Below are 22,825 nucleotides of genomic sequence, written 5' to 3'. Positions count from 1 at the left end.
TTCCTGGGAGCAGGGGCATTCCCTGGCTTTGGACACCCCTGAGTGTGTGTGCATGCAAAGATCTTGTGGGTTTGTTTCTTTCTTTTTGCCCCTTGTTTAAGGAAATCAGGGGGTTGAGTTGGGATGGGGGAGGCAGAACAATCTGCCTGTACTTCAGGGTGACATACTCCCAGAGCTTCTTCTGAGTCCTACAAAGTACAGATGAGCAGTTGGCTGCTCATGTAGGTCCAGGCACAGATGTGCCTTATGGTGGCAGCTGGCTCTAAAGATGTTAGGAGCAAATGTTGGAGCAGGAGTGCAGCTCTGGAGAAGAGCCTGAGCGAGTGTCAGGCTGCAGGAGTGCTCACCCTTGGCTGACTTGAGTTCTGTGAGCAGCTGTATTCTTTGCTGGTAACAGAAGTGTCATTTTGGGCCTATCTTCCTGTATTAGCATTTAGAAGCTGCCTTTCTCCAGAGCTGGTTTCTTTCAGCTGATCAGCCATTTCCTGTTGCTGCTTTGTTTATGGTTAAAGTGATTTGGCAAAGCAAATGTGCTCTGACACACCATGCCCCAGAAAGCAGCGTTTGGGCCCTTCTGGGATGTCTGGGAGGAAAGGTGTGTGTGTTCCTTATGCAGGCCTGGGGTGAAGCTCTCCTGGCCTTTCATTTCTCCTGAGCTGTACGTGGTCCTGCACCAAGCTCTGCGCTGTCATTTATTAGAGCAGAACGTGGGGAGCTGGCAAACCAGAGCTCTGCCTTCTCCCTGATTCATGGAGCTGGTGCTCAGTTCCTGCCACAGATGGGCTCTGAAAAGGAGCTTTCCTTGTTTGGCTCTGCTTAAAACAAAACTTTGGGGGCTGATGAAGCAGAGGAAGGAGCTGCTCATTTTCAGAGGTACCTTAATTTTGGCTGCTTTGCTGTTCCAACCCTCACTGGAAGTGCCTTGTGCCACCCCCATCTCTGCCTTTGCAGTGTCAGTGGCACCTCAGGGCTGAATTCAGAGGACAGTTGTTGTCTAGTGGCAGCTCAGGTATGATTTCCTCTCCCCATACTACATTTGGGACTAGTACAGGATGTGGGTCAGATCTGTGAAGTCAGGCAAGTGCTGTTTGTTCTCTTACACATGCGTGGTGTTCTGAGTGTTCTTTTGGTAACTAGGAGCAGTGTTGCTTTGGGTGTTCCTGACAATTAAGCACTGGGAGATTTACTGTGTGCCTTGTGTGTCTTGTATTTTGATTTCTCGGTGCTTCTGCTGAGCTGAAATGGTGGGTAAATGGTCACTGGTGCTGTTTATTTCCTGAGGCAAAAGAGCACTGGTAGAATTTCAGAATCATCTTGGAAGGTGAGATGAGGCTGCTCAGGGGAACAGCAAAAGGACAATAGAGCCTCTTCCTTGCTCTTTACTCCCAGGTTCCATGATTTCCTGCAAGACAGAAACCTCTTGCCATGTTTACATGTTGCTCAAGCCCTGGAGCCCTGAGGATGGAGCCCATAAATAGCCTTTGATGCAGCCCCAGCCCCAGGGCAGCTGCTTCCGCTGCCCACGAGGGAAAGTCCCTTTCTGTCCCACTTGGGAAATAGCACCATGTGAACTGCTGGTCATCTCCAGCCAAATGTCTGCCAAATGTACTATTGAGGGAGACTGGAATAAACTGGATCAGGGAAGAGCAGATGGCTTATTCCCATGTAGAGTAAATTCCCCCCAAGATGCATCTCCCAGAGCTTGTGGAATAGTTTGGTGCATGCAGGGGGTGATTTATTCTCCAGGGCAGGTTGGTTGTGGTTTGGAGTCCATCCTCTTCCAGCTCCCTGATTAGGCTGTGCATGTTCTGGAGGTTTTTCTCCATGAAACAGCAGTGCCAGAGGGACCTCTCTGAGGAGTTAAATTAAGGGTGGCTGAGGTGTATCTGTGCCTTGGCACACTGAGCCTTGAGGGGCTTCTGTGGGGGCCCTGGCTACCAGAGCACCTGCACTGCTGGTGTTGAAGCTGTGCTGGGGACAGCCAAGGATGTTCCATGTGCTCAGGAGTGTCACAGGAGCTTCCTGACATCCTTCTTTCCTTGAAAATACCACACCAACACAAATGCTTGTTTTGCTGAACGGGTTTCTTATGAAAATGATCTTGGTGAGAGTTTCGCAAGCCCAGCGCCGCTTCCAGAGGGAGCTCATGAGATTTTGGGATGAGCACTGCCTCTCATTGTTACACAGTGTTTGAGATGAACCAGGAGTAGTGGATTTTTCTTGCTTCATCTCAAATTGCTGGTATTGCTGGCTAGCATGTCTGAGTGCAGCATCTGATGCTGTTTCCTTAGGGAGAAGGGAACTTTCTCCACTAGGAGCCTGTTCTTCTCCATCTCAGCTGAATGTAGTGATAACAATGGAAGTGAATATTTAGGTGCCTTGTCAAAGCAGCAGGGATACAAAGGCCTTTTCCAGCACAGCTTCAGCCCAGGTGTGTCTCATTGCCTGTCTCAGTCTGGGCACTGCCAGAATTCAGAATTCATCTCCCTCAGGGATGCCAGATCAGCATCCTGGGGTCTCCACATCCCTCCCAAGTGGAGTCCCCAGCAGAGGGAGGCACTGATACTCAGATGTGAGTTGCTGACCTGGTGCTGCAGGTAGGTTTCTGTGACGCCTCACGCTGTGCCTCAGACACCCACCTGCTGTTTGCAGCAAACACTCACAACTGGCTCCCACCCAGCCTTGAAAGGCTTGGGACAGATTCAGTGGCAGGTTTGTGTGTGTCTAATTAGTTTGCTTACAGTTCCTCACATCTGTTCAGTTCCTTAAACTTCACAGAAGGGACAGAGCTGTAATGCTTTCCCTTCAGCAGCACTTGTTCTATATTCAGTGCGGGAAATAACTTGTTCCCAACTTGGGCTTGGGCCAGGAATTGTTCCCCTGAGGCAGAGATGTATACAACAACTCCTGGAGTATCTTACACCTACCATGGGAAAGAAGGTTCAAAGGCACACAGTTGTGATAAAACCAGTATTTAAATTCTGCCCACTTCATTTACTTATTTATTAACTCCAGGAGCCTTGCTGAGAGACTGACATGTCATCACTCTCACTGGATGGTGAAACTAGAATGGCTGCTGTCTGGCTCAGGGACTTGAGGAAGCAGTTCCTAAATCCAAGGGCTTGCTCCTGCACAGCCAGTGTCTTTTCCCTGTGCTGGGAGGAGAGGAGGAAATGTTTCAGAAACATGAAAAATCTGCAGATCCCTGCCCGTGCTTGTTCCTGTCTGCTGCTGCCAGTGCCCAGCTGTTAGTCTGGACAGCAGCACGTTTTCGTTGTCTACAATAGTAATAAATCAATATTTTTCTTTTTTTTTCCCAAGTTGTTTTTTTTTTTTTTTTTTTCTAAATATGTAACAAAACCTTTTAGTGGGAATGTGCCATCAGTGAATATGTTTGTGTGGAGGGTGTATCTTAGCTCTGTTTTTCATTCATAGAAATGTCTTTTCTGAAATGCCTGTTTTCTGTTCAGAAAGCACTCCAGGCTCCTGTGTGAAAATCCAGAAATGAGGAGCATTCCAGCTGTGTAGGGCAGGATTGTGCTTTTGCTGGAGTGTAACAACACTGAGCATGAGTTTCTTTCAGAAAGCAAAATGTCAGTGTTGGAGGTAGTGAAGTCATCAGCCTTTTTCTCTCCCTTCCCCTGACTGAGGCTCTGGGGGTGTGAGAAACCCTGGAAATGGCTCCGTGTGTCCTGTGGACAAACGTGCCTGTTCTGAGCTGCCTTGGCAGCCTCCATCCCCACTGGCACATGGGCTGAAGGGCTGCAGCTTGGGACTGCTAGTTCTGATCCTGAAAGAAAAGTATTTTAAGGAACACTTGATTACAGTGCAGGGTGCTGTGCTTGCTAAAAATGCCCATGGGATTAATGTATGTGAGAACAAGGATGGGAGAGCCCGTGCAGGGATAAGGCTCCTCTCCAGGGGGGACACAGGACTGGGCTTTGCAAACCTGAGGTGTGGGAGGGTGTTTGGACATGGGGCAATGGCAGCCCTGGGTCTTGGGGGTTGCTTGGGCTCTCGGGGTGTTTTCTCTTGTTCTGAGAACAGTGTGTGTGTAAATTGGGATTGTCACTGACCTTATGGAAAGCCCAGAGCTGAGCCCTGTGTCAGATGTGTTTGGCCAACATCCCTTCCTCCCCGAGGGGTGGCTGTGCAGCACCCAGGGCTTGCTCAGCACTGGCAGGATGGTGCCTCTGCTGCCCTGGGGGGGCTGCAGTCCATCCCAGAAAACAGGAGCTGTACAGGGTGCCTTGAAATGATCCTCACCTTCCTGCAGGCTTGTGCAGCACAGTTATGAATGGCTGTGTGTCTCCCACAGGTGAAGGAATCGGATGGTGTGGTTAACGATGAGCTGCCGAACTGCTGGGAGTGTCCAAAGTGCAACCACGCAGGGAAAACTGGAAAAGTGAGTTTAATGGGAATAAGTGGTGCTGGGATGAGATACAAAATCTTGAGCATTCCTTCTGGCTTGTGGATAGATTTTTAGCCCAATACCAGCTTTTGGTTTTGTGCTCAGTTCAGGTTTTGTTTTCAATTACCCATGGTGGGGGGTTGGAATGAGGTGATCTTTAGGGTCCCAAACCATTCCAGGGTTGGATGGTTCATTCCATGATGATTCTGTGAGTTGAAAGAGACAAGCTCATGGCTTTCTATTCTTCAGTAATTCTTGTATACTTGTACCAACACTTCACCCAGCACCTGGGGAATATTTAGGTTAGTTCCGTGCTCTGCTGCACGTTAATTTTGACAATGAAAATTCCTGAAATTAAAAATTCACAAGCAATTATGCAAAACCTGGAGTGTCTCTTGGAATTAGCGAAACATTATTTCTTTGTAGACCGAGACAGACACTTGCAAGTGTGTAGTTAGAAAAAATAACCCTCAGGAAAACCAAAACTTTTAACTCCTTACTAATCATTTTGTGAGTTAAAAAGTGACCAGCTCACCAGCTTTGGAGTGCTGGTGGCAGCCTAAAGATGCATAAGGTATAAAGTTGGTTTGTGTTTTGTGTCTCTCTGGCGTACAAGCAAAAGCGCGGACCAGGATTTAAATACGCCTCAAATCTCCCGGGCTCGTTGCTGAAGGAGCAGAAAATTAACAGAGACAACAAGGAAGTGCCAGATGCTGCCAAGAGGAAAGGGGACTGCGAGGAGACTCCCAGGCGGAAATCGGAGGAACATTCCAAAAAGGCTCCAGTGGACTCAATCCTGAGGAGAAAGTCTGACGAGGTGCATCTGTGGAGGAAACGGAAATTCGAGAAATCCCAGGAACCCACGATGAGAAAGCGGGTAAGGCACAACCCCCTGCTCGTGGGCTGGCTGGGGCTGCTGTCTCTTGCTCTCCTGGCTCTCCAATCCCAGATTGTTCCCTGAGGAACTGTGATGTTTTACCATTCTGGTAAAAGCTGCTGGTCTGACATGACAGTGGCTTGAACAGGGACACTCAGGTTGATGTTCAGAGACCGAAAGCATTGAGCTGTGGCTGTTGTTTTATTCAAGATACTGAAAAACCCACTTTAACAGAAAAGTCTTTACAAGGTGCTCAGAGTAGGAACAAGGGGAAAATGAATTTTTCATGGAAGCCTTTTCATGTCTCTCCACATGGTGGCGCCTGGCAGCTGTTTTGGGGCTGATTTGGGGCTGTGCCACCCTGGGAAGCCTCTGGAAAGGACACCTTGGGGTGCCTGCAGAGAGCAGGAGATGCTCCCAGCAGTTGTGCAGACAGCTTGGCCCAGAACATGACAGTCAGGGCTCTCAGGCCAGGTGGGGACACTCTGAATTTTCATTTAGATTCCAAAATGTGGTACTTGGGATCTGCAGAAATGCTGGTTTGCAGAGGCAGAAATGAGGGCTCCAGTTTACTGTGTGTGTCTCATGACTAAAGTGGCTGATGGCTGTAAATTCAGAATCAGGGGCTGGACTGGTGTTGCCTGTGAAGGTCCCAGGGTTAGTCAGTCCTGCAAGGCTGGAATGCTGCAGGATAAATGTAGGGATTTGGGCTGTTTTGGGGGAGAGAGAGCAAAATTCACAGTAGCAGTTCATGCACAGCTGCTTGCTGGCCGTGCTTTCTTTTCCCATCCCTTTGGACTCCCCTCAGTGAGGAAGGCACTGTGGGTCACCACATTACCACACAACACAACAAATGTGTTTGGGCTTTTTCTTCCTTCCAACAGCTAAAACTTGGAGAAGAAAACAAACTTTATCCCATTTACATTTTGAAATTACAGAATCTCCCTCTCTTATGGAAACCTTTAACTCCAGGATAGTTCAGCTGCACCATCTGGGTTAATATTTTCTTTTCTGGTGTCCTGTATTAAAATGCAGCAGCCAGTTGTGTTTTGATGACCCAGGGAATAAAAATCTGTTCTGATATTGATGTTTGGCCCTCCCTGTGTGGTTGAACATTGCCCCTGTCACACAGCACATCCTGCAGTCCCCCCCAGGGAGCCAGGGATGTCCTGGCACACTGCTGCCCTCTCACAGCCTGGCATGGTCACAGAATTCCAGTGCAGCCATCAGTGCCCTGTGTGAGAGGTGCTGGGAGCTGCACTGGGCTGGTGCAGTAATGTTTTTATTCTAACCTGTCATTAACTTATTGTGATTTCTCCCTTTATAATATGTTAATTTCAAGGCAGGGTGATCAGCTTTCTCCACTATGCCTGCAGGCTGAAACTTGGGAACACAACCACAGCCTTGATCCAATTAGTTTATTGGGAAAGCAAAAGCACGGGCCCTCTGACACAACAAGTGTGCTCACAGCAGTTCCCTCTCCTTGCCAGTCCAGATCTCCTTATTAGAACTATTTAATTTTAACAGCTGGTGACTTCTTTCTTGCTTGTGGTGATCAGATTAGGCTTGAAGCCTTCCTGGGCCTTGGTTTGTGAGTCTCACAGCCGGGTGAATCGGAGGGGGTGGATGAGTGGGAGTGAGTGCAGATAAATTTAGTGGGAGCAGGGACTGGGGCAGGAGGAAAGGAAGGTGCAGTCCTGGGGTGTCACATTCCCTGTTCTGCAGGCATTGGAGGGGATGGCCAGGGTTTGGCTGAGTGAAAAGGAACATCTAAAGGAGGCTGTGGGTGTCCTGCAGCCAGGATGGCAGCTGCAATTTCAGAGATTTTGGGAATGACCCTTCTGGCTGTGGTGTGAGGGCACTTGGGCAGTGTTTGTTTGATGTGGGTGCCCAGTGGATGTGGCCTGAGCCTGGGTTCTTGTGGCCCACTGGGGACAAAGCTGTCCACGGTGTGCTGCTGATCTTCTGTGTGTAAATGATCCACTCGGAGATGGGCAAGGCCCTGGAATGTGCAGGAATGTGCCCGGTGAATCAGTATATTTATCACTCTGGAGTCCAGTGAGCCAATAGCTGGACTCCTCATCCCTGCTGGCTCTTGAACTCGGTACCTTTGGCCGGTGATTGCGGCCCGTGCTGGGATGGGTGGGGCTGGGTGCTGGCAGGGGCCCAGCCCCGGGCAGGGCTCCTGTGTGGAGCATCCACATGGGAAGCACTGCTGGAAGCACTGCTGAGCCCAGCCTCGCTCCCACAGTCAGCCCCTGTCTCTTCCTTCCAGCGGCGATCGTGGAAGGCCCCGGATGACCGAACTGCCATGATCAAACCCCTGCGGCGCCTCAAGCAGGAGCCCGAGGACGAGCTGCCAGAAGCTCCCCCCAGGTCCAAGGATAGTGACCAGTCTCGGTCCAGCTCGCCCACAGCAGGGCCCAGCACGGAGGGCGCCGAGCCCAGGGACAAGAAGAAGTTCAAGATGAGGAGGAAAAGGCGGCTTCCCAATAAGGAACTGAGCAAGGAGCTCAGCAAAGAGCTTAACCAGGAGATCCAAAAAACCGAGAACAGCCTTGCCAATGAGAACCACCAACCCATCAAATCTGAACCGGAGAGCGAGAACGAGGAACCCAAGCGCGCGTTGAACAACAGCGAGAGACTCCATAGGTTCAGCAAAGGGTTGAACGGGACTCCCCGGGAGCTGAGGCACCACCAGCTCATGCCCAGCCTGCGCAGCACCCCCCGGGGCATCGCCCGGCCCCCGCCCTCGCTGTCGCCCCCCAAGTGCATCCAGATGGAGCGGCACGTCATCCGGCCTCCTCCCATCAGCCCCCCTCCGGACTCGCTCCCCCTGGATGACGGGGCAGCCCACGTGATGCAGAGGGAAGTCTGGATGGCTGTCTTTAGCTACCTCAGTCATAGAGACTTGTGCATCTGTATGAGAGTTTGCAAGACCTGGAACAGATGGTAAGGAGGGCGGGACATGAGGTGTGGCGGGGTGGGCACTGAAGGGTGATGGAGGCACTGGTGTCTCCTGGGAGAGGGGTGTGAGCTGAGCTCAGGTGAGCCCAGGAAAGAAGGGGTGACCAGCAGAAGTGGCAGGGCTCATGTTGCTTTCTCAGAAACAGCAGTTCCCAGCATTTCTGCTGGAGCTGTGCGTGTCAGCCTCGGCGTCAGCCTGCCGGGCTCCGCAGCAGCCTGTGCTGGAGTCAGACACCGTGATGTTCCTGCTGCTGGAACAGCCAGCCTGGCTCAGTCTCGGTGTCACTCTGCCCCAGGACTTCCTGACTGCCAGCATTTGTGCAGTTCAGCTATTAAATACCTACTGAGATAGTGAGAATCCCACCGTGTGCTCCTCACAAGGGCTGTGCTGATTGTCTCCCTGCGGAGGGTACGTGGAGAGCCAGCCTGTTCCCTGTGCCAGCAGAGCACGTTCTGGAGGAATCTTCTGTTGATGGTGTTTGCTCACAGCGTGTCCCTTGTGCTCGGGTACCGTGTGGCCCTGACACAGCTGTGGCTGCACAGCAGCAGCTTTAGGGCAGATTTACAGGTTTCAGTGACCCCTCAGTGAAGCCTTTGTGGCTCTGGTGACTCCTGTCCTGGGTTCCTGCTGTGCACAAGGACAGACAGACAGACAGGCTGAACAGGCTCCTTCCCAGCAGAGCCTGCTAACAAAACATGCACAAAGTAGAGGCTGATAATTCACTGTGAGGTGATGTGTGTGTAGTGTCTCCTCCGTGGGCTGCTTGGTGTCACTGAAACCTGCTAAATGCATTTTCTACTTAAATACAGTATTTGCTAATAAAAAAAATGAAGAAAATGCAGACTCCTGCACACTCATCAGGACTTGGTGTTGTTGCCCTTAGAGAAACATAAAGAGCAAAAAGACACCTAATCCACATGGATAGGGATAACACAAACACACAAGAGGAGAGGGAGGATCTGTTTTCCAAATCCCCTGGTTTTAAGTAAGGAAGGCACAGAGGAAGTGGGGATATTACTTAAATCAGACTTCATAGTCAAAATATAAGGAGTGGTGACTTGTCTTCAGGCTATGAAATGGATTTTAGTAAGTGCTGGGATGACTTAAAATAGAATCCAAAGTTGTTGACACTTGTAATTCTGTGGAAATAATTCCATGCTTTTATGGCAGGATATATTTGATGGAGAAACTTGAAACTTACGTAACATTGTGTGGGGTTGTGTTTATCTTTGCAATACTTGGCCTTATTTTTGCAATTTTCAGTTAAATGCTGTAGTTTTTCCTACTGTTTAATGACACCTTTTAAAGCCTTACCAAAATCCAAGTAAGTGCTGAATTAAGTGCTGTTGGCTTTTTTTTTTTTCTTTTTGGGTAGGTGCTGTGACAAAAGATTATGGACCAAAATAGATTTAAACCATTGTAAATCCATCACTCCACTTATGCTTAGTGGCATTATTAGGAGACAGCCTGTAACCCTTGACCTTAGCTGGACAAATATATCTAAAAAGCAGCTGAGTTGGCTTATCAACAGACTGCCAGGTAAGTGATGTGTTTTCATCACCAAATCACACATCAGTCTGTATAAGAAACCATCTGTATCTAAACTGCAGCCTCTGGGGAAAGTCTGCAGGGACTGGGGTGGTCTAGGAGAGGAGTAGACTCTACTAGGAGGGCTGGAGATGTGTAAAAATTAAGCCAAAAATAATTTTTTGTTACTACTTGACACATTCAGTTAAAATAATTTGAGGCAGGTCTTGCCCAGCAAGTAATGAAATGTAAATGAAATTCCTCAGCTGTGGAAAGGGCTGAGGGGACTGGGGGAAGGAGTGGAGTTCCAAGTGGTGGGACAGAAGATGGAGAGCTGGGCAGGAGGAGGGGACGGTGGTCAGAGCAGCCTGGGGGTGCCAGTGGAGGTCACTGGGATGTGTCTGGGGAGGTCACAGTGCTCCAACCCGTTCTGTATCCGCAGGTCTGCGGGACCTGCTGTTATCAGGGTGCTCATGGATTGCAGTGTCGGCACTTTGTAGCTCCAGCTGTCCCTTGCTGCGAACTCTGGACGTGCAGTGGGCGGAAGGGCTGAAAGACGCACAAATGAGAGACCTCCTGTCCCCGCCCACCGACAACCGGCCAGGTAACGGCAGGGGGAGCCCCGCCCCACCCCGGGGCCTCTTCTGTGCTCGGTGCCCCTCGGAGCAAACAGGCAGGAGCCCCCACAGCCAAACCCAGCAGAGCTGGGGCTGTGCTGCCCCTCGGGGAGTTTGAGGTAGTGACTCCTGGCTGGAGCCCCGGGGAGACAGGAATGTTCTCTGGCTGCTGAACCATCATCTGAGCCATTGTGCTGGTTTTCTGTCTGACTTTCTTCTCTTCAGGCTGCAACGGGTGTACTTTAGAGAGTATGGAAACACTTTCTTCCAGTTCAGGGAAGGAGCAGTTCTGTGGGTCATGCCACATTCGCCCAGATTTCAGCTCAGGTGAAATTTTGAGCAAATCAGATCTGCTTTCTGGCATGCACTGCACAGCCTACTGCTTATTCCCGACTTGTAATTCCGCTGGGCCCCTGCAGTTACTTTCATCCCTTTTGTTTTGAAATCAGGAGGTGGCTTTGTCCACATGCCTGTTCCAAAAATAGACAAGTGTTCCTGCTGATATTCCCTCCGAAGCTCCAGACAGGCAAAAGCATCTGAAGTTGACCCAGGGCAGCAGCAGCAGCGTTGTGTGTCAGGGTGCATTTCCTGGAGGCCTGCAGGTGTTGGCAGTGCGGGGTGGGGCTCGTGGGGTGACCTGCTGCCTGTGCCCTGCAGGTCAGATCGACAACCGGAGCAAGCTACGGAACATCGTGGAGCTGCGCCTGGCCGGGCTGGACATCACGGACGCGTCGCTGCGGCTCATCATCAGGCACATGCCCCTGCTCTCCAAACTCAATCTCAGTTACTGTAACCACGTGACAGATCAGTCTATTAACCTGCTGACCGCCGTCGGAACCACCACGCGGGATTCGTTAACGGAAATTAATTTATCAGGTAAGGGATGTGGGGAACTGCCAGGGATCAGAGCTGAGGGGGGGTTGGACTCGGCCCCTGCTCCTGGTGTAACTCCCTGGCAGCAGATGGTGCTGCTGGTGGAAATGGCCCCGCAGCTGCCAGGAGCTGTTGTATCCAGGCTCATCCTCCCAGGGGATTTTCCAGCGCACATCTGGGCTGCCTGGCTTGATCCCATGGGTTACACAACAGGGATGGGGGATGGAGGTGGTGGGGATTCCTCGTGCTGGAGAAAAAAAACATCAGTGTTCAATTCCTCCCCTCTGCTCTCCCCAGACTGCAATAAGGTCACTGACCAGTGCCTGTCTTACTTCAAACGTTGTGGGAACATCTGCCAGATCGACCTGAGGTACTGCAAGCAAGTGACGAAGGAGGGCTGTGAGCAGTTCATAGCGGAGATGTCCGTAAGTGTCCAGTTCGGGCAGGTGGAAGAAAAACTTCTGCAAAAACTGAGTTAGTTAAAGGACTTGTGTAAATACTGGGGCGAGGGGGGGAAGGGACTAAGAACACGTAGGGATTTTATTTTCAATTGGGAACTTGGAATATCAGAAAATGCCGCGATTGGCTTTTACAACTCTTGTCGAGGAGAGAACAACGTGAAACTACCCATGTTAAGAATTTCAACTTGTGCCACTAATTCAGTCCACCTGGGATGTCCTGCACTGGCTCTTATGCAAATTCATAAGGCGACTGTTACCGATGATAATTGTTCACACCCTGGAAGAGGACTGAGCTCCAAGAAATACTGTTATTTAAAGTACCACAGCATGTGCTTGGTAGTGTAAATTTGATTTCTGCTTTTCATTTCTTAAAACAAGAAAAAAAAAAAAGTTGGTGTCATTTAAGTGGACCACGCACTGCATTTCTGCCTTCTTAACACGTTTTGTTTTGTTACATCTTACATTATGCAGAACTATTTTTGTACAAAAATTGTTTAAAAATTATTTATGCAATGTTTGAATGCATTACCAGTGTTTCGGTTTTGATTGCCAATTTTTATCTTTACTTATGGTAGGCGAGAACTTAACCTATACTTCGTAGGCAGTATCTATCTACAAACGTGCCCAGGTCAGGAAAAGTAGGTTCATACTTTCAACTTAAAGCATGTTTTAATGGAAGTTTATATCCTGCTTTGTATACTTCAGAAGTGACATAAGCATGTTGTGGAAATAAGGTGTAAATTATAGTTGAAGTAAAACACTTTTATCTGTATAGAAATCACCTTTTTCTCAAAATTTTAAAAAAATTCCAATTTCAGCTTTTGCACATAGGAGGGTTTCACTCTGTAGCATGAGCTCTTGTACTCAATATAAAATTAATTTATACAGTGAGTCCAGCAGTAGAATAAATGGTCAAACGTAGTCTCTCTTTCTTTGAAGTGTGAGTTGAGTTCTCATTTAAGGTTTATAACATGGTTATTTCCTGATTGTAAAATTCTGCATTCATAAGTGCCATTGTTGTATGGTGTTGTTTTCGTAGACCTTCCTGATGCAGTTTTACCTTTGTTGAATTTGTATAAACAATTGTACAAAAACAGGCGCTGGCTCTGCACGTTTCTGTCGGGGCGGGGGGGAGTGGCTGCAGGGAGCTCTGAGCATTTCCAGGACATTGTTACATCCCCATCTCCATTCCTCCAGCAGGGATCTGCCCAGGTCAGGCTCCAGCAGCACTGACAGCTTGAGAACACTAAAGCCCCAGCACTGCCAGGGCTGGGTAAGAAAAGAGACAGAGGCTGAGAGAGCCCATCACCCATCTTTATTAAGCTCAAGTGGCTAATGAGCAGCATGGAAATAACACCGAGGGCATGTCTGTCTTCATTAGCCTCCCCTCTGGACAGACTCCAGGAATTAAGTACCATTAAAAAGTTACTTCTAAAAAATAAAGCCATTGAGAGGTTTGCTCCCTTCTGAAAAATACCCAGTAGAGCTTGGAGCTGTGTTTTGTGTGAGGAGGAGCTGCTTTCTCTCTTCCAAATCAGTTTAACAGTTCACAAAATCAAGAGCAGCTGCCAGAGCAGCCACAGGTCCAGTTCTCAGGTCCTGCACCCTCAGCCAAGCACAGCCTGGGCTCTGGAACGTTGCTGCCACATGGCAAATCAAAGGAGAAACTGTACCTTTTGTAATCAACTCTGCTTAAAAAAGAACTGGACACACATGGTCCTTCCTCACCTCTTTTTTAAGGTGAACTTCATCAATCCCAGTCGTGGCCACGGTTGGTCACAGGGACTCTGTTCTCATCCCCAGCACGAGCTCCTCTTGCTGCTCCCTTCCCCAGGTCATTGCTCACAGATCCTACAGGGACCCTTACAGGACCTGCAGCCCAGCTCATGGCACAAAGCTCAGCCTGACCCTGGGCCAAGGGCTGGCAGCAGTACAGGGCCCTCAGCAGCCCCTTGGGAAGCTGGTTTGGGTGACTTGGCTTTGGGTGAAAATCTGTGAACAGGAGCTTTTAAACAAAAACTGTCCCTGCTCCTGCCTCCCCCTCCCCAGTTAAGGTTAGTAACGCTGTACATTCCACGTTAGCAGCAAGGAGGTGCCCTGATCAGGATTCACAGTAACATCAGGCTGTCGGCACATGGATACAATCAGCACACAGCAATAGTTACAACAGGCATGAGCGGATTAAGGACCACGCTAACATGGTTTACTACAGTACCCCTTCTTAAAAAAATAGTTTATTCCTAACCTAAAAACCACTTAGTAACTGGTTCTTGGAGCCCAGTGTGGCCCCTGAGCCCTGCAAAGTGATGGAGGGTTTTGTACACTGACAGAACAGCCAAGACAGCACACGTGTCATGACAGACATTCAGAGGGAGCAATCAGCATCAAGCCAGATTGCTTAAGGGCTTCTGTGCGGGAACAGTTCATGGCAGTGCTTCCTAAGCTGTGCCGGACAGCCGGGCTGTCGGAACAGATACATTCTATCCTTAGGGAAAAGCTGAATAATCAACTGATATATTCATTGCTTCTAATGCACTAGAGAACACCACAGGCTAACAGGCTCAAGCAGAGGTGTTTCTGACCGCTTGCCGAGTGCTGAATGCGTAAAGACAGGTGAGATTCTTCAGAAGAGAGCAAGAACTGCTGTAAACAGTTTGACTCCAACAATCTGTGGGGCTGTAAGGTCAGTGGGGCAGCACCTGGGCCTGCCCAGCCCTGCGCTGCAGGAGCTGCTTGAAAAACCTTTCACCAACTTCTACATCTTGCTGTTGAGAAGGCCAAGTTTAAGCAAAAACGACAAGGCTGCCGCGTGCCCCAGGGCCCGGTGCTCCTGCCCACAGGAATCCTGCCCACAGGAATCCTGCCCGGGGCAGCGGGGCGGGGCTGGGTTAGGATTTGAAGACGTGCACGGCCCGCACGACGTACTGCCGGCAGATGGGGCACTCGCTCATCCTCTTGCCGCACTTGGTGCAGGTGACCATGTGGCCGCACTCCAGCAGCACGCAGTCGATCACCGCGTCCATGCAGATCCGGCACAGGTTGTCGTCGTCCTCGTTCAGCTGCATCCTCTCCCCCTCTGAAAACCAACACACAGGGAGGTCACGGCTCTGGGCCCTGCAGAGCCAGGGCAGTGCCAGCCCAGCCCTGCTCCATCCCCTCACAGGAGCTTTTTTCACCCCTAGCTATGAATTAATCTCTGTTCCTCAAGAAATAAGAACTAGAAAGCCCCTCAAGCGAACATCCAATGTTTGGCTTCATTCTTTAAACTCCAGAAACTTTTTTCAATTCAGAATGTAATGACTGCAAAATAACGTGCTGGATTAAAATTCAGAGCATGTTGGTTTTCCATCTCTGAGCTCACTGTTTGGCAGAACACTTTCCTCAGAAGATTAAACACAATAATAATAAAGCAGACTGAGAAGTGGAAGCCTTAAGTAGGCCATAAAGGTGGCAGAAGTGAACAAAACCTGTCAAGGTTCATTGCAAAGAGTCACTGTTCCCATCAATAACTGAACATTCCATCAGATTGTGGTGAAAAAAATAAACCTTAAGTTGTTTTCCCCAAGTTTTGTGAGCAGGAATTGGTCTGAGGACAAATTACACAAGTGAAAGACTCCAACTGCTGTGTGGAGCAGAGGGCAGAACAGCAGCCACTGAGCTGCAGCCACAGAAACACCTCGTGAAAATGTGGACTGGGACCAAAGCACTTGGACTTTTGTCACTGTAGATTTTAGTTCTGCAGTAACAGCCCTGAAGTGCCCTGATCTGCACAGAGCAACTCTGGCTAATGCCCTGGGAAACCCAGCACAGCTCATGGAGGTGCCAAGTTTCAGTTCTCTAAGGAACCAGTTCTTGGTTGTGCAATTTTACCTTCACTGTGAAAGCTGAGCCCTTCAAGCTTTGGAAGAAAGTCTCAAAAAACCAGCACAGTCCTGGAAAGCTTTGTTTAATCCCTACAGCCACATTCAGCTACTCCAGGGGCACCCTGCACTGTTAAAACACATTTTCCAGGTGTTCCAGCAGAGCAGACCAAGTCCAGATACCAAACTGGAAACCAGACACTCATTATCTTAAGAAAGCGGAAATAAAGTATCAACCTACGTGTCTTGTGGTTCTCCTCGTTCTCTTTGTACAGTCTGCTCACTTTTTCCACAAGTTCCCATTTTTCACAGCATCCTGAGTAGTTGACAAAGTTGCAGGCGAGGATTTCCTTCAGCTGCCGAACACTCAACCCTTCAATGTCTTCCAGACTGGAAATGTCAGACAGGGATGCCCTGGCTCTCTTCCTGGCCAGCCCTGGGGTCTGAAACACATCAGTTTGTGTGGTTTGAACTGCCCTGCTTAGTTCAAAGCACCAGAGCTGCAGCACATGAAGCTGCAGCAGCTTGGCTGAAGTTTAATTCTTTTTGAAGCCAGTGTGTCAGGCATTCATTGCTAGACACAGCAAACTCTGGAAGAACCAGAGCATGAGGCCAAATGTTGGCAGAGATGTAAAACATTTTGTGGTGTTACATGCCAAAAATTTATTCTTTGGATAGAGCTCATATCTCACCTGCTCTTCTGCACTTTCTTCTTCTTCATTATTTACAGATGCTTCTGTTTGTCCCTGTGTACAAAATGAAACTCATCAGGATAAAAATCCATGTTATTCCCTTATAAAACACTTTCCTTCCTACCAAGGTGATCACAGGTGACAATGAAATGACATTTTGAAGTTTCAATTGCTACTAATCATCTCAGGTTGAAGTCACTTCTGACATGAACGAGGAATCTTTGCTAATCATCTCCAGCTTTCAGGTGCAGGGTACAGAAGGCATTTTTCCTGCCCCTCCAAACTGTATCAACTGGTGTTTTGATACATAAATTGATACATAACTATTTAAAAAAAAAAAAAAAAAGAAAGCAATGCAATTGCATAGAAGACGTTAAGCACTGTACCCGTGAAGGTGTCCCACTTCCTGTGCTGCCCCTCCTGTTGGCAAGTTCCCCTGGGCTGGACATGGAGGCAGAGGTGGAAAAGGGGTGGGTGAAGAAGGCCGAGGTCTGTGAGCGCGAGGAGCGGAGGCCAGTGGCCGTGTCCTCCCCCGAGCCCAGCCCGTGGTGACACAGCACCAGCTCCACCAGGTCCTCCTTCTCCCTGCACGTGTCCGTGGGGATGTTCCTGAGGATCAGGTACTGCCGCAGGTCCTTCACTTTCAGTCTCATGAGCTGAGGGCGCTGGAAGGCCGTTTCTTGCAGCAAGTGACAGGTGGAACATCTCCTGAGGTTCTCTTGTAAGACTGAACAAACTGAGCAGAAATCCTTCTTGCAGTCACAGCACACGTGCTGGGGGAAAGGAGGGAGCAATTCAGCTGTAGGTGGGTCACAAGAAACACATCCAGGCCCTGCTCTCTCCTCCTGGCTGCAGAATTACTATTAGCTCTTCCACTGTCAGTTGTGACAAATGTAATTTTTAAGATTTAAATACAGAAAACTGTCCTGTCAGTTTTGCAAGTATTCCAAGAGTCCCTCGCTCTTTTGGCACTACTGAAGCTGATTTGAGGTTTCAGTGAAAAACATTATGAAGAAACAAATGAATGAAGTACTCCAGTTGTAGTTTAGACAACAAACAAAACTAAAACCAACTTTATGGTCTGTTAAAATACTTCTGAATGTAGTGTCACTGCTCCTTTCAGGTGTGTAAAACAACAGTAAATCCCCAAACTTTACAGAACCTACTGCTTCCTCAGCTGATTCCAAGAATAGGCCCCACATGTGATGAATCACATGGGAGGGAAATACTCCCAAAAGCACAGATGTCACTTCTGAGCAGAGCTTTGTTCAAAGGGCTCACAATACACAAAAGCTGGAAGGGACAGGACTGTCAGCATTCCAGCTGCTGTGGACAAACCCAAACTCCTCAAGGTTTCCAGGATTATAGCAAATTTAGATTGGTTTCAGAAATGTCCCTACACAACACTTCATTCAACAAAGCCTTGCCATGTGAAGAGGACATGTTGGAAGGGGAAAACAACACAGAAACTGATAAAAGAGGCTTCATGATTATCTGAAAGAGCTGCAGAGGATTTGGTCACTGAGGGGACAAAATAACAATCCTGGACAGTTGTGATACACAGAAATAATAAAACATGAACAATCTCAGCTTTATTTATCTGCATTAACCCACCAACCTGCCTCCCAAAGAAGGAAGAGGCTGTTGGGGCACAACAGCACTGAGCAGAACTAAACCTGGTCAGGAAACAACCAGAACTGCATGAGAACTTCCAGAAAGAAACTCTAATGCTGTATTGGGAGTTTTTAACTTTTCCATCACCCAGTCTGCTCACTGTAGTACTCAACCACTCCTTGGTGCCATGATCAAAACCAGATCTGCTTTGTTGTTTAACATTCTGAAACTGACATATGTATCTTACAACTCAGAGTCCATTAATTTTCAGACCAGCCCAGATCCAACGTGTCACTGACTAATGAACATCAGACTAATGAACCTCAGCCTAACTTCTAATCCTGGTTGACAGTAATTTCCTGTGACCTCAGAACAAGGCACTTCCTCCCTCCCTGCCTACATCTCCCTTAGGTTTCTAAGAAACACACACTCATCCCCCAATATGCCACGGATGAGTTCAGAGGGTTTGTAAAAACCCAGTGCAATAGGAAAGACACTCACCTTTTTCCTGAAAACTGAAAAGGAAAGTCCACAGGCTTTGCAGACGACGTTGGTGCTGGCTGCAGCAGGGGCTGGGTACGCTGAGAAGCCTGAGCTTGGTGTAAACCTGAAGGGGCCAGCACCTCCCCCAAATCCAGCCTGCTGGCCACGCACGGCTCCCGTACCCATCACTTCATTCAGCAGCCCGCAGCAGGAAGCCCACATGGACGTAGCTCCCGCCTGGAAACACCACAGAGCAAAGGATCAGCAGCTGACAGCCCACAGCAGATGGGAGCAGCTCCTTCTCTCCATCTGTCGCCATCCCAGAGCGTGTGGTGCCAGCTCCAGGAGCCCAGCACAGCTCGGGGCTCTGACAGAGCAGCTCCACTCCCGTGGGAAATCCAGAGGGGGAAAGATTTGCCTCCGAGAGGCCGAGGCGGGCACGGAGAGCTCACACTCACAGCTCCTCTTCTAGAGAATTCCCCACAAAATAGTCAGGACTTTGAGGAGTGATGCAACAGGGGAGCAAGGAAGGAGTGACTGACAGCCCATTGTAGGTGAGGGGCAAAGCCCAGAACGGTGAGAGGCAGAAACAGCAACTTCTCGTGATTAATGCACAACTGTCCCTGCAGGATCTGCTCCACAACTCATCCAGCTCTCGCATGACTCACAACAAAACTCTCTCTAAAATAACATTCTTGGTTTTCAAACTTGAAAACCAACCTTCCTTAGAAGATAATTACAGTCTGGTTTCACTGAGAAGGGAACATTTTTCAAGATCTCCCTGAACCTCCTTGTTTCGTTGCCTCACAAAACTGTCTAACAAAAGTTTAAATAAATCTAAATAAACTTACTTTCTATTGATTGTATTTCAGTTTTGAGTTCTGAACACATAAACAAAGTGCTGCTTTTTATCCCTGGCAGCCTTTAGCACTGGATTCTCTATCAAAAGCTCAAATTCTACTGGAAGGTGGAATTTGGACTCCAAGTTGGGCAGGTCACAAGTTTAATCACTGTCAGGTGGCTCCCTGAGACCTGCTAGAAAAAACAGGAGGGGCAAACAGGATCACATCTGTTCTCCCTGAAAGGAAGCTGAGGGCACAACTTCCTGTAAACACAATTATTTTTTCATACATTTTTCTTGAACAGCTGTTGTCTTTTTTTCATTGCAGGGCAGCATCTTTTTTTCCTTTTTTTCTTATTTTTTTTTCCCCCCAAAGCACCAAGACAGAAAATAATTTCTTTTGAGACTTTTAATTCTTGCTGTAAAAACCCAAACCAACCAGAAGACACTTCAGCTCTGTAACGTGGTGCTTTAATTCCTGTAGTAACTACACTAATTTCTAGATGAAGCTGCACATTTGCCCTGAACTGAACACAATCCTCTTACACTTAATGCCAGAATTGCTGGGGACAGGCCAGAACGGCTCCTTTCAAACCACAGAGCACAAAAGGTTAAGAACAAGAGCTTCAGTTACAACATCAAATATACATTCTAATTAAATCCTCTCCTCTGTTAAATTCACTCATCATTAGGGGTATTTCAACAGCAGAATTCATCCCAGTGAAATAAGAATCCTCCGTGCCCTGGGCACACCAGGCACAGGAGATTTTCCTCAGTTTCCTCCAGGGAGATGAACTCCAGCAGCCCTTCCCTGACCTCAGGGAGCTCACACAGCTCACTCCAGCCTGGCACTCACATCCCAGCCTCAAACTAGAGCTTGTTTTATGCTTCTCTATTATAAGCACTGTGGAAATGCATTAATATTCATTTTGCCTGGACAAAACATAATTATCCCGGTTTATGAGGCAAGAGGAATTAACTTTCCAGAAATACATCCTGGAAACCAGTGACAGTCCAGCAGAGCTCTGAGTTCTAAAACTTGGAACTTCTGAAAAATTATTCTTCTCATCATAAGGGAAAGCTGTGACACAACCATTCCTCTCACTCACCACCTATTCTAATTATGGATCTAAAATATTTCAAAACAGCCACATATAAATAACAAAAAAAAAATAAAATAACGGACCAAAATGATCTGTCAAAATTCAACTTCCCTTTTCACACAACCACGGTCTGTTCAGGGGTCACAGCAGCAGCAGAACACACAATGACCAAAAGGACACGAGACATTTGACACCACAACCCTGCCCTGAGAACTTAACACTTGCTGCTTAGACTTATTTTATTCCAGAGCCTGTAACAACTGTTCAAACACCACTGTCAACACTAAACATATGTATTTTTAGGAACTTTTTGTTACCCATTTTGGACACGGGGAAGTTGTTGGTATCAGACAAAATCTCTTTATCTTTCTGCCACAACCACCCACTTCAGGTGAAAGGCAGGGCTACGTGGGCACTAATTTTCTCCTTAACCTACGTCACCTGTGGGTTCTTTCTATGCCCTCGGGTCATTAACTGATAATTGAATTACGGTGTCTAGACTCTCCACGTCGCTGTGCAGAAGAAATGGCACCGTGCTGAAAAGCACCGACACAACACACAAATTAAACACGTCAAAACAAAAAAATTCCCTCTCTTGACAATTAATCAAAATATTCCCAGTTTTTGCACCAAAACTATCAGTCTCCACTTCCATGGACGAGCTGCCATCGGTATTTTCCCTCTCCATACCTTATGTGCGTCTCATACGAGCAAAATCCGGCGTCCCAACTCCTCTGCTGTTGTTTTCACTCCTCTGCTGCTGTTTTTAGCTTTCAGGGTGTTCAGTTACCTGTCGAGGATTTCACCTGCTGCTCCTGACACACCTGTGCAAGCTGGGCGTGCTACCAAAGCCGCGCAACGACACAACAGCGGCGGGAGGGATTTATTTGTAATCATTTTAACTGAAACTTCCTCTTTACACCCACCCTTGGACCAAAGCAGAGCTTTTTCCGGGACGGCACAACAGCCCCGGAAAAAGCGGCGCCTCAGGGGACCGAGAGAGGGGACCGAGAGAGGGGCTCCGGGAGCCCCTGAGAGGCCCGGCCCGGGCCCTACCGGCCGCTGACTCAGCACGGGCCCCTCACACCGGGCTCCCCTCAGGGCAGGGCGGGCCGGGACAGCGGCCGCGGCCTCAGGCGGGCCGGGAGGGGCGGCCCGGCCCGGATATCCCGCCGAGCCGCCGGCCCCGTCACCCTCCCCGCTTCGCCCCCTCCTCTTTCCTTCCTTCCTCGCGGAGGGAGAAGCGGTTTCCCGGCCGGCCGAGCCCCTCAGGCTCACGGATCCCCCCCTCACCTTCATGGCCGCTCCCGCCGCTCCAGCGCCGCGTCGCCCCCGCCCCGCGCCGACCCCGCCGGGCCGCCGCTCGGAGGGCGGGCCCTGCCGCCGCGCCCCGCGCCATTGGCTGCCGAGCCGCCGCGCCGCGCGCCCATTGGCTGTCGAGACCCGACGGCGAGAGGGCGCGGCCAATGGGAGCAGAGGACACGGCGGGGCCGAGGGGGCGCGGAAATGGCCCGAGCGGGGCCGGGACACGCGGGGGACACCGAGGGTGGCACTGGTGGGACACTGGTGGAGCACCGAGGGTGGCACTGATGGAGCACTGAGAGTGGCACTGGTGGTGACACTGGTGGAGCACCGAGGGTGGCACTGGTGGTGACACTGGTGGGACACCGAGGGTGGCACTGGTGGGGCCCTGATGGGGCACCGAGGGTGGCACTGGTGGGACACCAATGGTGACACTGATGGGACACCGATGGTGGTACTGGTGGTGACACCGATGGGGCAGTGATGGTGACACTGGTGGAGCACCGAGGATGGCACTGGTGGTGACACTGATGGTGGCACTGATGGAGGACCGATGAAGCACTGATGGTGGCATTGGTGGTGTCATTAATGGAGCACTGATGATGGCACTGGTGGTGTCACCGATGGGGCACTGATGGTGTCACCCACGCAGTCCCTGACAGTGGCACCGATGGTGGCTCCGGGGCGATGCTGCCCCTCCGCCCGGCCCCAGCACACCCGGAGTGCTGCGTGTGCAGCTCTGTGCTCCTCAGGACAGGAGGGAAGGAGCTCCTGGAGAGGGTCCTGGGGAAGGCACGGACACAACGGAGGCTCTGGAGCATCTCCCTTATGAGATGTGGGAGCTGTGTGTAGAAGAGGAGACTGAGAGGGGATCTCATCAATCCAGACAAACATCCCAAGGGGTGACAGGAGGATGGTGCCAGACTGTTTTTGGTGGTGCCCAGTGGCAGGATGAAGAGGAATGACCATAAACTAAAACATGAGAAGTTCCACCTCAACATCAGGAAGAGCTTCTTTCCATGGAGGGAACTGGAACTGTCTGGGGAGTGGATTTTCCCTCTGCGGAGCCCATCCAGTGCCACCCCTGTCATGGCAGGGACACCTTCCACTGTCCCAGGTTGCTCCAAGCCCCATCCAGCCTGGCCTTGGGCATTTCCAGGGATCCAGGGGCAGCCACAGCTTCTCTGGGCACCCTG

The 22,825-nt window shown here is 49.6% G+C and overlaps 2 protein-coding genes across 5 annotated transcripts in view; one reads left to right on the top strand and one right to left on the bottom strand.

The window, feature by feature from the left end:
• KDM2B (lysine demethylase 2B) overlaps positions 1-12,655 on the top strand; it is a 106,262-nt gene extending 93,607 nt beyond the window's left edge. The window contains exons 15-21 of the mRNA XM_083873681.1: positions 4,319-4,405; positions 5,028-5,288; positions 7,564-8,240; positions 9,632-9,795; positions 10,226-10,387; positions 11,058-11,276; positions 11,571-12,655. Of these exons, the coding sequence (XP_083729807.1) occupies positions 4,319-4,405; positions 5,028-5,288; positions 7,564-8,240; positions 9,632-9,795; positions 10,226-10,387; positions 11,058-11,276; positions 11,571-11,752 (1,752 nt within the window). The 3' untranslated portion in view covers positions 11,753-12,655. The remainder of the gene's footprint in view (positions 1-4,318; positions 4,406-5,027; positions 5,289-7,563; positions 8,241-9,631; positions 9,796-10,225; positions 10,388-11,057; positions 11,277-11,570) is intronic.
• A 120-nt stretch (positions 12,656-12,775) lies between these two features.
• Positions 12,776-21,676, bottom strand: RNF34 (ring finger protein 34). 4 transcript variants are annotated; one of them, XM_083873685.1, is made up of 7 exons: positions 19,515-21,199; positions 19,235-19,418; positions 18,402-18,620; positions 16,673-17,059; positions 16,287-16,340; positions 15,836-16,037; positions 12,776-14,810 (listed from the first exon to the last, which is right to left on the bottom strand). In XM_083873685.1, the coding sequence occupies exons 3-7, from the start codon at positions 18,603-18,605 to the stop codon at positions 14,623-14,625; spliced, it is 1,035 nt and encodes a 344-aa protein (XP_083729811.1). In that variant the 5' UTR covers positions 18,606-18,620; positions 19,235-19,418; positions 19,515-21,199; the 3' UTR covers positions 12,776-14,622. The 4 variants fall into 4 exon arrangements, with proteins under 4 accessions (XP_083729811.1, XP_083729809.1, XP_083729810.1 ...); XM_083873683.1 differs by lacking the exons at positions 19,235-19,418; positions 19,515-21,199 and adding an exon at positions 21,621-21,676; XM_083873684.1 differs by having other exon boundaries at positions 19,235-21,199.
• Between the last annotated feature and the right edge of the window lie 1,149 nt (positions 21,677-22,825).

This window comes from Zosterops lateralis, assembly GCF_965231275.1.
Source record: "Zosterops lateralis genome assembly, chromosome: 17".
Lineage (NCBI taxonomy): Eukaryota > Metazoa > Chordata > Aves > Passeriformes > Zosteropidae > Zosterops > Zosterops lateralis.
The sequence above is the reverse complement of the archived record's forward strand: the minus strand, read 5'-3'. Positions and strand labels throughout refer to the sequence as shown.

What these genes read in the sequence shown, in the direction of transcription:
- RNF34 (XM_083873683.1), bottom strand. An exon ending in TTTCAGTTTTCAGGAAAAAG is followed by an intron (nt 17,060 to 18,401) that starts GTGAGTGTCTTT and finishes CCTTTCCCCCAG; the next exon opens with CACGTGTGCTGTGACTGCAA. An exon ending in GAAGTGGGACACCTTCACGG is followed by an intron (nt 16,341 to 16,672) that starts GTACAGTGCTTA and finishes TTTTGTACACAG; the next exon opens with GGACAAACAGAAGCATCTGT.